Source organism: Thalassophryne amazonica, chromosome 20 (genome assembly GCF_902500255.1).
Source record: "Thalassophryne amazonica chromosome 20, fThaAma1.1, whole genome shotgun sequence".
Classification (NCBI taxonomy): Eukaryota; Metazoa; Chordata; class Actinopteri; order Batrachoidiformes; family Batrachoididae; genus Thalassophryne; species Thalassophryne amazonica.
The window spans coordinates 21,348,909-21,364,362 of record NC_047122.1 but is presented as its reverse complement, the minus strand read 5'-3'; the positions used below and the strand labels follow the sequence as shown (position 1 = coordinate 21,364,362).

Genomic DNA, 15,454 nt, shown 5'->3' with positions numbered 1-15,454 from the left:
TAAATACATACATAAATAAGTGTTACCTGTGAACACCTAGTGACTCTTACACCTCCACTTCATCCCTGTCTTATTTAATGACAATTTGTTTCGGTCAAACCATATTTTCAATGTGTTAATTTCTTCAGTGATTTCCTCCAGAACTATCTGCCAAACTAGAAAACTGCTGCATCCTTGTAAGAGCAGAATACTACTGGAATGAATTTGAATAAGGAAAGTTGGGTTTTTTTTCTTCACTAAATGGATGCTGCACTCACTGCAGTTTATTTTCTGGAATAGTCCCAGATTGCATTTCAGAGCTTCTAGAATTGAAACATTTTCGTGCAGGTGGTGTTGGGGGGTAATTTTGGGTCTTGGGCCACATGTAGAAGGAATCAGGTTTTAAATTAAGCTTTCAATTCATATAGTGGCATCTACCTTTTTTTTTTTTAAAGGTTACTTTATACTTTTATACTTTAAGTAGGTTTTGGAGCACATACTTTTTCACTTTTACTTGAGTAAAGAAGTCAAGTTGATACTTCAACTTTTACCAGAGTGTTTTTAAACTGCAGTATCTATACTTGTACTTAAGTAACAAATGTGTGTACTTTTGACACCACTGCCCACATGTTTCTCTCAGGTAGTGAAAGTAATGAAGGATGAAGCTGTTATCTCATTATTGGACAGGTCGTGTGTTGGCTTTGAGGATCGAGGATTTACTGGAAGGAAATGCTGAACATGCAAACCTGTTCTTCCTCACTCTACTTCAGAGGTGTAGTTGCTGTACATGTGAGCCAAGCCAAAAATTAGGATTACCTGCGATTCATCATTCAATATCAAAGTGGAGAAGATTAGAACGTGAACTCAATCAAAGGGTTAACAAAAAAGTCTGTATTTTCAATTCAGGTAATATTCGTGAACTCTCTTTAAGGTCTGATTGTTTAACTTGGTCTTTTGGTTCTTTTTTCATAAACGGGTTCACCAGGTCTTTTAAAATGAACTTTTTCAATCAGGTTATTTTTTTCCCTCCAAAATACACTAAAAAAAAAAATTCAATGCATCAGTTTAGTTTTTCTGCCTGCTTTTCATGAACTGAAATAAAAGGATAAATCTGAACACATAAAAGGCTTATTTCTCTTCAATGTTCTTCACAAATTTCATTAAAATTTGTGCTAGTGAGGATTTCACCTTTGCCAAAGTCATCTGTCCACTTGGCAGGTATGGCAAATCAAGATGCTGATTAAACAGCATGATTATTGCACAGGTATGCTTGGGACCGGTGACAATAAAAATTCAGCATTAAATGTGCAGATGATGTTGAAAAATATTTTTATTTGGTGTAGGTGTTGGCGTGGTTGAACATGGTCTGCACCTGTGAGACTGGTTGGAAACAACATTGGAGGTTGATGGATTATGTTGACATAGATTGTAACAAAGAAATGCAAGCAAAATTTGAGAGAAATAAGCATTTCACATGCATAGAAGAAATCCTGGAAATCTTTTACTTTAGTGGATGGGGAAAAATCCAAAATGGTTGCATTTATATTTTTCTTGAGTATAGATATAAACATTTTCCATTGGAATGCTACTTTGGAATGTTAAACAGAAAGCTTCAATGATAAGTTTCTGCAAAGTTGAGATGAAATACAATTCTGCAGAATATTAATACTTTAAACACAATTAGCAAAAAAAAAAAAAAAAAAAAATTCATAGCAAAAAATACTGCAAATTAAAATATTTACACGTGTCATATTTTCTTTGTTTTTCATAGTTATTGTATTTGAAAAACTATTATTAAGTAAATATTTTTAAACCCAATCTCACGCCATTTTGTGAAGTAAATTAATCTGTGGTTCGTGCTGCCGTCATGAAAAGCGCCACATATTCGTGACGGGAGCACAAATTTATTTTGTGATGTGAGCATAAAATGTGGGGTTACGCATGGGGGTGGGGGCGGGTCTGTGGGGATTATGGTTCAGGGTAGGATATGATTAATGTTAGGGTTAGGGGAATGGTTAGACTTAAAAATAGTAAAATAAAAAACTGTGTCATGAAAATGTGACTCATTTCAGCCCAGTCTCACTTTTTTGTCCTCCCGTCATGAAATTATTCAAATTTTCGTGACAGGGTTTTTTTTAAACTCACTATTACTAACCCTGCTCCTACCCCCAACCCTAACTTTAACCATAACCTAACCCTACTCCTTCCCATAACCATAACTGACCCCCCCATCACAGAATGAATTAGCATGAATTTGCGCTCCCATGACAAACATTTGGCACTTTTTGTGATAATATGATGAACCAATAGATTAATGTATATTTTGTGCTGCTGAATCACAAAAATCCATGAGACTGGGTTGCTCATTTCATCATGGGAGCACACATAAAAAAGCAAGAGACTGAGCTGATATTTTTACATTATTTGTATATTTTTTTCTTGTATTGTATATGTATACTTTCATATCTGTCAAGTGTGTAAACATTTCGTCCATCTCTTCCTTATTTCTTCTTCATGTTTGAAAGTTTCTGTTAAGTTTTTAAATGTACAGATTTCTTTAAATTCTTAATTAAAATTTTTATAGTTTAATGTGCTTCTCTATGGTCTCTTTATTGAGTTACTGTGTTGTTTTACTCTTTGATCTCAGATGTGAAGTCTGTTTCTCATCTCTGACCACCTGAAGATGGTCAAGATAACTGTGTCGCTCACAGATGATTGGTGAGACATTTCAGTTTCACAAGGGATCAGACACAAGACCTTCCAAGAACAGGTCTGATGTCTAGCTGAGCACCTTCTCGAAGATCTTTTCTACTTTACTCCAAACTACAGAGGCTGATAAGGACTTGGAGAAAAACTTACGACAATGTCACACATTAACATGTATATTGCTGTTCTTTGACTTTTCTTTTTTATATATATATTTTAATTCCCTCAATTAATCCTACAAGAATTCCTTGAAAACTGACATTTGTTTGTTCTTTAAATTATTGCTCATACTGCAGGACTGAGAGATTCTTAGCCTGGTCAGAATCTATAGATTTGAGCTTGGGATATTTAAGCTATATATCTATATTCATATCTATATAGATCTAATATCTATATACAGTAAATGTATAGAGTTTTATACACACACACACACACACACATATATATATATATATATATATATATATATATATATATATATATATATATATATTCCTGGTGCATTATGGGATAGGATAATCTCAGTACATTCACGACAGGATAAATACATTTCAGACACTCTGATCAGGACAACAGCATTAAACTCTAGTGCCTAAAACTCACGTAAATATATTCTCTGTATTTATAGATGTTGTTATTGTGTTTGTTATGCTTTTATTAAATTCCACGCATCTTAAACGTAGCAAGTAAAAACACAGATTGTCTGGAATTTTGTGTTTGCAAGTTTTCAAGGTCTCTACTGCCATCTACTGGCCAGTAGTGTTCATGGCAGTATTCAAACAAGCTGGGCTGACATTTTCAAACCACGTCGGACTCGTGTTTCCAGAAGCAAAACATAAACAGAAGCTTTTTTTTCAAACATAATTTACAAAAACTGCAATTTAACCGCGGCACATGGACAACATCATTAACATCGCAACATAAAACTATTTTTATATTGTGCCTAAAACTCTCATGAATATATTTTCTGGGTTTACAGATGTTGTTATTGCGTTTGTTTTATGTAAACATGCGCGAATCACAGGCTGTCTCTTCATTATTTTCAGTGGGAGCTGCTGTGAGCTACGCTCGCTTCCTGATCATGTCGTTCTGGGGGAAAGTGAAGTTTGCTCTTTAACATCTTGATTATTGTTCTTTACAACACTGTTTGTCCTCTTTGTTCCAGACTAATATATATAATATGTCTGAAATTCGGTTCACGCTTATTAAATTCCACGCAGATTAAACACAGGAAACACGGATTATTTGTTATAATTGTTTTAGCAAGTTTTCAGGGTATCATGCAGTAGTCTCTTATTAACGTGATGAAAAGCATAAAAAATACATTTTTGTAGTATAATATTAATTTACAATTGTCATCATGTGGATTCTCTATGTTGTATTGACTGCAGCGACTCTCTGGCACGCAAGGGATTATGGGATACATACGTCAATAGGGCGAATGGCAGTGTTCTATTTATTTTTATTTTATTTTTTTAAGAGTGGGAGGATGACTCATCTTTCCAGTCGTCACAGCAGGTCCTAGATAACATCACTGCTGTCAATGATTTTGCAGAGCGAGGAGTTGCACTTATCCAAGATTACAATCAGATGCTAATGAAGGATGAAGAGCAGTGCTTTTCAGCAGCGCCACTCAACAACTTCCTGCTGCAAGTTGTTGAGTGGCATCGACGTCAGTTCCCTGAGACGAAGAAAACCAGAAGCTTATGCCACTCCCCATGACTGTTTGTTTTCACCAAATAGGTGGACAGTGACATGTAAATACTTTTTTTTTAAATCGCTCCTGTATGGTTAATTAAAGGAGAAATGACTGCTGATTCAATTCATATTTCATTTGTGATCAGGTACATCACTATTACAATTTCCACGGCGCGTGTAGCAGTGGTTGGAATAGTCATATTGAAATCAAATTCTGCATAAAACATTTTCTTATCAAGACGAGTCACATTTTTATCAAACTGTATATCTTACAATTCAGTATTAGTATAATTTAGTATCATTTCAGTATTAAATCCCAAAAGTTTGCCATTTGCATGTACTCAGGAGCTTCAGATTTCATTTCAATGAAAGGAAAGTAAAATGTTTGTCAAACTGGTCACAAGAGGGAGCCAAATAGTCATAGACCTACAAACTAGCCATTGCAATAATATATTTGTAATGATAATGTATTCCTTAGAACTCCATTTCAGTGTCATTTATTCCATTTTCATTTGCTAATTATTTTAATTTCTCACTTTTTCCACTATCTTTCGAATGCCATTGTACCCATTAATCCAACAGTGACTACTGAATATTGTACCGTTTTGTGAACACACTACCTGTTGATAGCAGTTTATGACTTCCTCTCATAGCCATGGGAGTTAGAATTGATTACCTGGAGTTGATAGGCATGCGGCACGGTACAGAGTCCCGGATGCAGGAGCTGGTACCCGGGTCAGCAGGCTCTACGATGACAAAAGGCCTCTCCTCCAACGTGACTACTCTGAGGTGCTGAGAGTCATCCAGCGGTTTCAGAAAGGAGCCATAACGAGACCAGGGATGATAACGGAGACGCAGATGTCCATTCTCCCACCAGCCAACCTGAACAGACCGAAAACCGCAAACACTCAAGTAACTGTTAACTGGGTGGTGAAGAAGTTAGCCTTCTATTAACCTTACAGTTTAAACGTCAAGTAAAATTAGATAGTTGTATATTATCATCAACTTTACTGTTTCGTGCTGATACCACATGTCTCTACAGGTTTACATATGAGACCTGGTAAGAGATAAAGGCTTGCAGCTGACTGAAACAGCCATCCTAAACCAGCCATCAGGATCAGCCTCCTACAAATGCTTCAAATAGTAGAGCCATCAGGACAGTACAACAGAGTCATCTGTCAGAACAAAGCCTTTGCTTGATCTGACTGCAATGGGACAAGCTCAATTTTTAGATAAATACTTTGATTCCTCTGTAAGCAGGCTGAGGGTCACTACACCACAGATCAGGCATCATCAGCCCTGTTCCTGGAGATTTCCAGCCTTGTTTTTCATTCCTACCTGCTGCAATCACAACTAATTAATCAGCTATTTTGTTTCCTGGCTCTGACTGGCTAAGGACACTTGACTTAATTAGCAATGGGTGGAGCTCAGAGCGTTGGAATCCATGCAGGACAGGTGATCTCCAGAAACAGGATTGGTGACGCCTGCCATAGATGGTGCCTATTTTTGACTAATATGGAATGCCACAATATTAGTAAGGTAACAACTCATTCATAGCCAATTTTCTTGCTTGTTTTTTTTTTTTTTTAGTTGTCTTCATTGGTTTGTTAGTTTTGTTGATTGGAACCATAACTACCATTACATAATCTGTGTGTTTCAGGTCTTTTTTGTAGTATCGTGTCTCATTTTGGCTCCCATCACCAATTCAATGAGGAATATTTGACTGTTAGTGAACTCAGCTTGAAACTCAGCTTGACGGGGGTGGGGTGGGGGGGAATGTTTGCTGCAGCCAACAAAGAGTGAAAATACAGCTGCCGCTCACTCTTAATAATTACTATCATACTGGCAGCTATTTTATGGATGGCGAAGTATCGATGGCTATGCAGTCATTCATGTGACTCCTGCCAGCAGTGGATTCATTACTATTTTTAAGTGATTTCTGGCCCCATTTCACTCTGCTGGTTTGTTTGTGTGACTGCAAAACAGCTGTAAATTGCAGTAAACAAGTGAATTACAAAATTAGTCTCCAAGCAAAATGACTCACAAAGTACAACTATCTGCAGAAATGAACACCTTTGGCAACATGGAAAAATAGTGCTATCTACTGAAGTGGTGTAATCACTCTGAATAAAGTTTGGTTGAGGTCTTTGCAATTTAAAACACATGTATTTTAAGTGTTTTTTTTTTTTTTTATAAACAAAGCAACAGCATCTTCAGACAGAGGAGTTACACATCAACCAAGCTCAGACAAACCCTGCTGGATTCTATATGAATACTAAACCAGGTAACAGAACCTAACTGTACAAAGACAATAAGTGCTATTGCAACATGTCATTTATCCCCAATGACCTTGACCTTCACCCAACTGGTTGACCTCTGGCTGACATTACAAGGGCAATTTTGGAAACCACTCAAGTATGTGCAAACATTTGCTCCAAACTGGGTTGAAAGTCAAATTAAAATCTTTAAGGGTAATTTAGTGGTCAACCTTCACTGACAAACCAGGTTTGGAAGAAATCAGCTGTAAGTAAGTCAGTGAACAGACAGGGACATATGACTTTGGCCCCAATTTGACCTTTCCTGGGCAATTCCAAAGCCCACTTAAATATGTGTGTGTGAGACAGATTTAATGCAAATAAGACAGAAAAACATAATTTGTACAAAAGTCAGACTACCAGAGCAAGAATTTTAGCTGAGGAAGCTTCTGCGATTTGAAGCGAAACGTCCTCACATCAAGCAACCCAGTCCAGTCAAAGATTCAAGCTTCTCTACTCTACTATCATAATTTGGACCTTAGAACCCCAAAATCGTTAGTTTATATGTTGCCTACTGTATATCCTAGATGTGCTATCCAGTATTTCCAGGTAGCAGACAATGTAAAGACCTACTTGATGTAGAAAAAGTCTGTGAAAACATATGTAACATTATGCAACTGCATGCAGAGTGGAATCCTGTGGTTGAGTCATACACATTTAATGCTGCGTTTACACATAGGCACGACACATTCCGAATGTCATATTTGCATCATTCTTGTCACATTCCTGATATTTTTAATGTGACTTAACGCATCTGAAGAGGTTTCTTAATAGTGTGTGTTGCTGGTGCACGATATTCGTGATTTTCATGGAGCATGTTTTTGGCTGTGAAAAAATCTTCCACGGATGTCACTCAACACCCTCATTTCGCCTCATGTTGTGCAGGTCGCAACTGAGCGTGTTGATCTGTCTTGATTAGTGGTGATCCTTAATGGAGCATGACAGCGTTCTTCTCTGATGTGTGCACAATTAAACCCTGCTGCACCACATTCAGTTTCATTGCTGCAGTGTGCTGAAGAAGGACAGTGACGCCAAGTCGGCTAAAAACCTCATACCAGTGCCCCTCAGCACGCTCCTGCAGGTGTTCCACCTGCTGCTGCTGTGCCTGATGTTTGGGAAAACGAGTGAGATGAGAGCCGTATGTAGCCACACATCTGGCTCCTTCAGTCTCCTCCTCCTTTCTGCACCACTCCACAGCACAGAGCCCAACTAAGCATGTAGTCAAAAAGTTCTTCTGCTGTGGATTTTGAGGAGCAAACTGGAGCGATCTGAATTGCTCAGCAACTGACGTAGGATGAATATGGGTGTGTATGGAGACAATCTGCCTCATTCACAATGTGACAGAATGTAACGATGCGCGGAACATTATTCTTGACCGTGCGTAATGGTTCCTGATAATTCTCCAGCAACACATGCCATTACTCATAACACGTGGTAACAGGTTGCAGCAGTTCCTGAGGACACTGACGCCTCTGCCTCAAATCATCACATTTGTGATCAGCAGCCAAAAAAGTGTACTTCATGGCATCTGTAACTTGCCGTCATTATGTGCAAACGCAGCATAAGATCTTTGACATGCCCCTGGTGGTGACCGCATGAACTAATGTCTGTAACCAAGGAATTCCACTTTTTCCAGATGATAAAATAAATGGCATGATGCCTCTTTTGTTGGACTGTGATGGAAGATCTGAAAGTTTTTTTTTTCTTTTTTTTGCAGACATGCATATAAAGATGCATCCAGCTGTCATTTCTATTCTGTACGTCCTGAGCGTGATGTTATTTTGCAGGTGGTGCTCCTCCTTCACTGGAGTAAAACGGGCAATGCCATCATCATGTGCACTTCAGGTTCCACTGCTCTTGCCATGATCGATTAAAAGATACTAACAGGTACTTTGATGCTTTGACAATACATACAGTTCTCACGTTGGCTCAAAGAACAATCAAATGTAAGATTACTCGCCGCAACATAGAACACAAAAAGGGCTTTGTGGAGCGTTTGTGTTTTCTCACAATGCAGTGCGATTTTCAAAATCCTTATGCAGCCTTAGTGGGATGAAGAAAAACAAACAAGCTTAACCTTTTCATTTCCAATGATATACACTCAGTGAGTGCTGAATGCAATGAGAAAAAAACAGATCCCAGAAATGCAAAGTGCAAAGAAACTGCAAGGTTCTCAAAAACCACATAGTAAGACAGGATCACTAGCTTTCTCAGGGTTGAGCACCCCAGCATCTGGGGAAGGTCAAGGATGTGCCCATGTTTCACCTGGCTGCAGCAGACAGATGTTTTTTTTTTTTTTTCCAGCAGGTGGGGATGGACCAGTTGCCTTTCTGGATGGTTGACATCCAGGGTGGGTGTGGCAACGCACATCTTCAGTGCACGCTCCCAGACCTGACCTGACCAGACCTCATTAACAAACATTCAAATGTCCTGCCGAATGTGGATACGAGTCCTCACAATCAAATTTATTCTTTTAATAGATTTTTTGAAATGAGGCAACATCAGGTTACTTAATTTAAAAAAACAAAAAAAAAAACATTAAAGAGCAGTTTGCATTGAAGGTGGTTTTTTTTCCTAAATGCATAGCAGAGCTGTTAAATTTAAAGCACTTACTGTGGATTAATTTAGTGTACTCTGTGTAAGTGCAAAATTGAGGAAATGCAAACAGCAGATCGTGACTTGGTATCATGATGTATTCTGCATTAAATGTCTGTGATAGGGGTGCTAATAAACAACTATGTAAATAAACAACGACAATGGCAGTGGGGACATCCCAAGCTGGTAGTCCATCTCTTACACCACTGAACTACCTACTCTGCACGTCGATAAACTCAAAGTTCTCGGTAGCTCCTCTCAATCATGGTTATGGTTTTGTTATGTCTGCCAAGGACGTAACAAAATCATGAGCATTTATTTACTTATTTGTCTGTCTGTCTTTTAGCATGATTACCTTAAAACTACTACACAAATTTTATCAAAGTTTTCACCACAGATTGATATTAGGGCATGGAAGACTCCAGTGAATTTTGGAGGTAATTCAGATCTGGATGCGGATCCAGATCCAGATTATGGATAAAGATTTCATTTTATATAGGCTTTGAAGGATTACATCAAAAGTACTTCACAGATTCTCATCAGATTTGAACACAGATTGATATTAGGGCATGGAAGACTCCACTGAAAGTTGGAGGTGATCTGGATCTGGATTCTGGATCAAGATTTCAATTTATACACTCAACAAAAATATAAACGCAACACTTTTGGTTTTGCTCCCATTTTGTATGAGATGAACTCAAAGATCTAAAACTTTTTCCACATACACAATATCACCATTTCCCTCAAATATTGTTCACAAACCAGTCTAAATCTGTGATAGTGAGCACTTCTCCTTTGCTGAGATAATCCATCCCACCTCACAGGTGTGCCATATCAAGGTGCTGATTAGACACCATGATTAGTGCACAGGTGTGCCTTAGACTGCCCACAATAAAAGGCCACTCTGAAAGGTGCAGTTTTATCACACAGCACAATGCCGCAGATGTCGCAAGATTTGAGGGAGCGTGCAATTGGCATGCTGACAGCAGGAATGTCAACCAGAGCTGTTGCTTGTGTATTGAATGCTCATTTCTCTACCATAACCAGTCTCCAAAGGCGTTTCAGAGAATTTGGCAGTACATCCAACCAGCCTCACAACCGCAGACCACGTGTAACCACACCAGCCCAGGACCTCCACATCCAGCATGTTCACCTCCAAGATTGTCTGAGACCAGCCACTCGGACAGCTGCTGAAATAATCGGTTTGCATAACCAAAGAATTTCTGCACAAACTGTCAGAAACCGTCTCAGGGAAGCTCATCTGCATGCTCGTCGTCCTCATCGGGGTCTCGACCTGACTCCAGTTCGTCGTCGTAACCGACTTGAGTGGGCAAATGCTCACATTCGCTGGCGTTTGGCACGTTGGAGAGGTGTTCTCTTCACGGATGAATCCCGGTTCACACTGTTCAGGGCAGATGGCAGACAGCGTGTGTGGCGTCGTGTGGGTGAGCGGTTTTCTGATGTCAATGTTGTGGATCGAGTGGCCCATGGTGGCGGTGGGGTTATGGTATGGGCAGGCGTCTATTATGGACGAAGAACACAGGTGCATTTTAATGATGGCATTTTGAATGCACAGAGATACCGTGACGAGATCCTGAGGCCCATTTTTGTGCCATACATCCAAGAACATCACTTCATGTTGCAGCAGGATAATGCACGGCCCCATGTTGCAAGGATCTGTACACAATTCTTGGAAGCTGAAAATGTCCCAGTTCTTGCATGGCCGGCATACTCACCAGACATGTCACCCATTGAGCATGTTTGGGATGCTCTGGACCTGCGTATACGACAGCGTGTACCAGTTCCTGCCAATATCCAGCAACTTCGCACAGCCATTGAAGAGGAGTGGACCAACATTCCACAGGCCACAATTGACAACCTGATCAACTCTATGCGAAGGAGATGTGTTGCACTGCATGAAGCAAATGGTGGTCACACCAGAAACTGACTGGTATCCCCTCCCCAATAAAACAAAACTGCACCTTTCAGAGTGGCCTTTTACTGTGGACAGTCTAAGGCACACCTGTGCACTAATCATGGTGTCTAATCAGCATCTTGATATGGCACACCTGTGAGGTGGGATGGATTATCTCAGCAAAGGAGAAGTGCTCACTATCACAGATTTAGACTGGTTTGTGAACAATATTTGAGGGAAATTGTGATATTGTGTATGTGGAAAAAGTTTTAGATCTTTGAGTTCATCTCATACAAAATGAGATCAAAACCAAAAGTGTTGCGTTTATATTTTTGCTGAGTGTATATGCTTTGAAGGGCTAGGTCAAAACTACTTTATGGATTCCCACCAAATTTGCACTACTGAATTTTGGAGGTGATCTGGATCTGGATTGGCAGATGTCACAAATCTTGGATTGCTCTATAATTTGTCCTTCATCACAGGAACAATTATAGAGAAATGAGTCATTTGTGATAACTGAGTCATTTGTAAAAAAAAAAAAATCCTATGTTTATTTGTGTTTGAGTAGCGGGAACATCATTTCATTCCACCAGAAACTTGATGCACTCAAATGCATTTATGATGGAGCTGAAGTTGGCTTGAAATTATCCACTGGTGACCTTCTGACTGTCCACTCTGTGACTGTTGACCAGTAAAAGGTACAGGTTCTCTGTGCGCTCAGTGCCTGGGGATTCAGCTTTTCTTTTTCTCACCAAACACACTCAGCTGAGGTTCATTCAGCAACTATTCACCTGGGAAAATAGTTCAGATGGAAAAGGAGGGTGAAGAATCAAACCTGTTAGCAAGTGGACTCCATGCCGTTTGACCTGTGCTGCACCATCTTCCCTCAGGTTCTTCAAAACACCAACAAGAACTGATGCCCACGTGTTGATGGGAGAAAAACTAGTTGTGACCATCATCACAGTGGACTGGAGCTGCAGACTGAAGCGCGAGACACCAGGAACGTTGCCATGACAATTTGATATCTAATAATTTGATTTGTGGAAAGATGCATTAGGTTTCAGACACTTTGCACAGATATACAGACACAGAAAACCTCTGGCAATGGCTGAGTTTTATCTGCTTGTTTAAAAAAAAGCTGGTCACAGCGCCATCTGTCTGTAAAGTGACACAAAACAGACGGCATCTGCTTGTAAAGAAAAATCATCTTTCTGTCTGTGTCCTTTGGAGCAGCTGGTATGTGCACACCATGAAACATTGCGTTGACAGGCAGGCATGCACAGACTGTGGCCTGTCGCCACAGTGATATATGTTTTTATTTATGTTCACTTGATGACAGCAAAAGACACACACGTGTCACAGTGATCAGTTGTTAGTCCATGTCTGTCCAAACCCAGTACTATCCAGCTGGGATGTCAGGAATGACAGATCTCCACAGCTGCTTCTGTCATAGTCACACCTCCTGTCAGTTCATCGCGCACACCAAGGCCACACTTATGGGGCACTTAGACAAATTTCACTGTGAGTACGACAGTGGTTGTCTGCAGTCTGTTGTCATGGCAAGAACGGTGTTAGATGTTCATGTCTGTCAGCTGGAATTTGGACAACACCTGCCGCGAGAGGTTTCGATGGGCTCGCACAGCACACACTCTGTCTTTCAACCGCTGGTGTGCACAAATAGTTGTAGCCACAGGTGTACGAGGCATTAGAGGCAGCTACAAAATTATACGGTTTGCATACGATTCCTGCTTCATGAGCACTTAATGGGCAATTCGACCAAATTCACACCATGTGTGAAGGGGCCTTAAAGGATGAAAAAACAACATCCAGATGTCACTACAGCCAAGATCAGAGGCTGTGTGGCTCTGAGCGAGAAGGAAACAAATACAACATCCGCTTTTCCATCTGCCACAAACGTCACGTGAACATAGCACAGAGCCTTTGTTCCATACTGGTGGATGAAACTGTGATTACAGCGTTTACATCTCACACACATTATACATTAAAGTAAAAGTAAAAACATCAAGCAAGAGCAATCACAGATTTCTGACATCCCCCATTCCAGATACTGATCACCTCCAAAATTCAGTGGGCTCTTCCATGCCCTAATATCTATCTGTGGTGCAAATTTGCAATAACACACTATGCCATCATGGTTTAAAATCCTGCAGGGCAGCAAGGTCCCCCTGCTCAAGCCAGCACATGTCCAGGCTGTCTGAAGTTCACCAGTGACCATCTGGATGATCCAGAGGAGACATGCCAGAAGGTCATGTGGTCAGAACAGTCCAAAATAGAGCTTTTTGGTATAAACTCCACTCATCGTTTTTGGAGGATGAGAACAACCCCAAGAACACCATCCCAACCATGAAGCATGTAGGTGGAAACCTCATTTTTGGGGGTGCTTTTCTGCAAAGGGTACAGGACGACTGCACCATATTGAAGGGAGGATGGATGGGGTCATGTATTGTGAGATTTTGGCAAACAACCTCCTGCCCTCAGTAAGAGCATTGAAGATGGGTCATGGCTGGGTCTTCCAGCATGACAATGACCCCAAACAAACAGCCAGGGCAAGGAAGGAGGGGCTCCGTAAGGAGCATTTCAAGGTCCTGGAGTGGCCTGGCCAGTCCCTAGACCTGAACTCAATAGAAAATCTTTGGAGGGAGCTGAAATTCCAAACCTGAAAGATTTGGAGAAGATCTGTATGGAGGAGTGGACCAAAATCTCTGGTGCAGTGTGCAAACTTGGTCAAGAACTACAGGAAACATCTGACCTCTGTAAAAAAGGTTTCTGTGCCATTTTCAATTTCAATTTTTCAATTTATTTTTATTTATACAGCGCCAAATCACAACAGAGTTGCCTCAAAGTGCTTCACACAGGTAAGGTCTAACCTTACCAACCCCCCAGAGCAACAGTGGTAAGGAAAAACTCCCTCTGAGGAAAAAACCTCAAGCAGAACAGACTCAAAGGGGTGACCCTCTGCTTGGGCCATGCTACAAACATAAATTACAGAACAATTCACAGAACAATTCACAGACGCATATATAAGAAATGCTATTGGTGCACAGGACAGGAGGATCGCCAACACGAATACAACTCCCATCGTCTTCGCTTCTGTTTCCTGTTATATCTGCTTTTTTTCCTCATGTATTCGCTGATCCACCCTGGGACATTTGTCATTTCCGCCAACCTTTGTTGCAGACACTCAGGTTTTGTCTCCTCATTTCATGCGCAAATCCTCCTAAACGCTAGTGGGACAGGGCCCTTAGGATGCCAAATAATAAGGTCTGTTTTTTATTGTATCACAATCCTTTTTTATGCAATAAAATGTAAAATCATTAGATTATTATTTTTTTTTTTTAGATTCTGTCTCTCACAGTTGAAGTGTACCTACGATAAAAATTACAGACCTTTCCATTCTTTGTAGGTGGAAAACTTGCAAAATCAACAGTGGATGAAATACTTATTAGCCTCACTGTTAATCCAGGGATCGATCAGGGGGTGCTTGCTGATCCCCCCCCCACACACACACACACCAGCCAAATTAAGAAAAACAGAAAAGATGAAGAAAGGAAAAGAATGTTTTTAAGTTTGATAACACAATGTTTGCCACCATTTCTTAGTCTCGATCCTCCACTGACAAAAGCAGGATCACTTTGTTCAACAATATGAAATCATTTTCACACCATGTAATCTGTCCACAGAAATAGGATCAATGTCTGTGATCTGAATGATATTAATAAAGATTAAAGTGTTTGTGGAGATTCCTGGCTAGCCTGTCAAAAATTCACTGGTGATTAAAAAATGATATGGTTTTCAATAAAAATTACTGAACTGGCACGCCGGATGCCCATCCTGACACAACTCCACATTACACATGAACCTTCCGCACTAAAACCGAGTGCACTAACCACTTGGTAATGTGATTAAACACTAAATCTGAGAGAATCCACCTTAGCATCAGCTGCTTTATGAGCTCTTTTCCAGTCGTTGCTTTGCTCCGTACAGCCAGTTTTGTTGTGTGGGCCACTGAAGAGGAGGTACTGCTGGCCTACCACCAGAGGGAGTCCTGCCTGAAGTGCGGGCTTCAGGCACGAGAGGGCGCCGGAGCAATCGGGAGTGGCAGCTGTCACTCATCAACAACGCCAGCTGTAACTCATCATCATCATCCACACCTCCATCAGAGCCGGGCAGCATCTTCACCTCACTGCCGAGAAATCGTCTACCGAACAGGTAAACCGCTCAGCCT

At 40.4% G+C, this 15,454-nt stretch overlaps 1 protein-coding gene across 1 annotated transcript in view; it reads right to left on the bottom strand.

Moving 5' to 3' along the window:
* The window catches only part of grin2da (glutamate receptor, ionotropic, N-methyl D-aspartate 2D, a), a 568,510-nt gene that overhangs the window by 182,885 nt on the left and 370,171 nt on the right, over positions 1–15,454 (bottom strand). Inside the window, exon 8 of the mRNA XM_034160100.1 lies at positions 5,060–5,265. Within this exon, the coding sequence (XP_034015991.1) occupies positions 5,060–5,265 (206 nt within the window). The remainder of the gene's footprint in view (positions 1–5,059; positions 5,266–15,454) is intronic.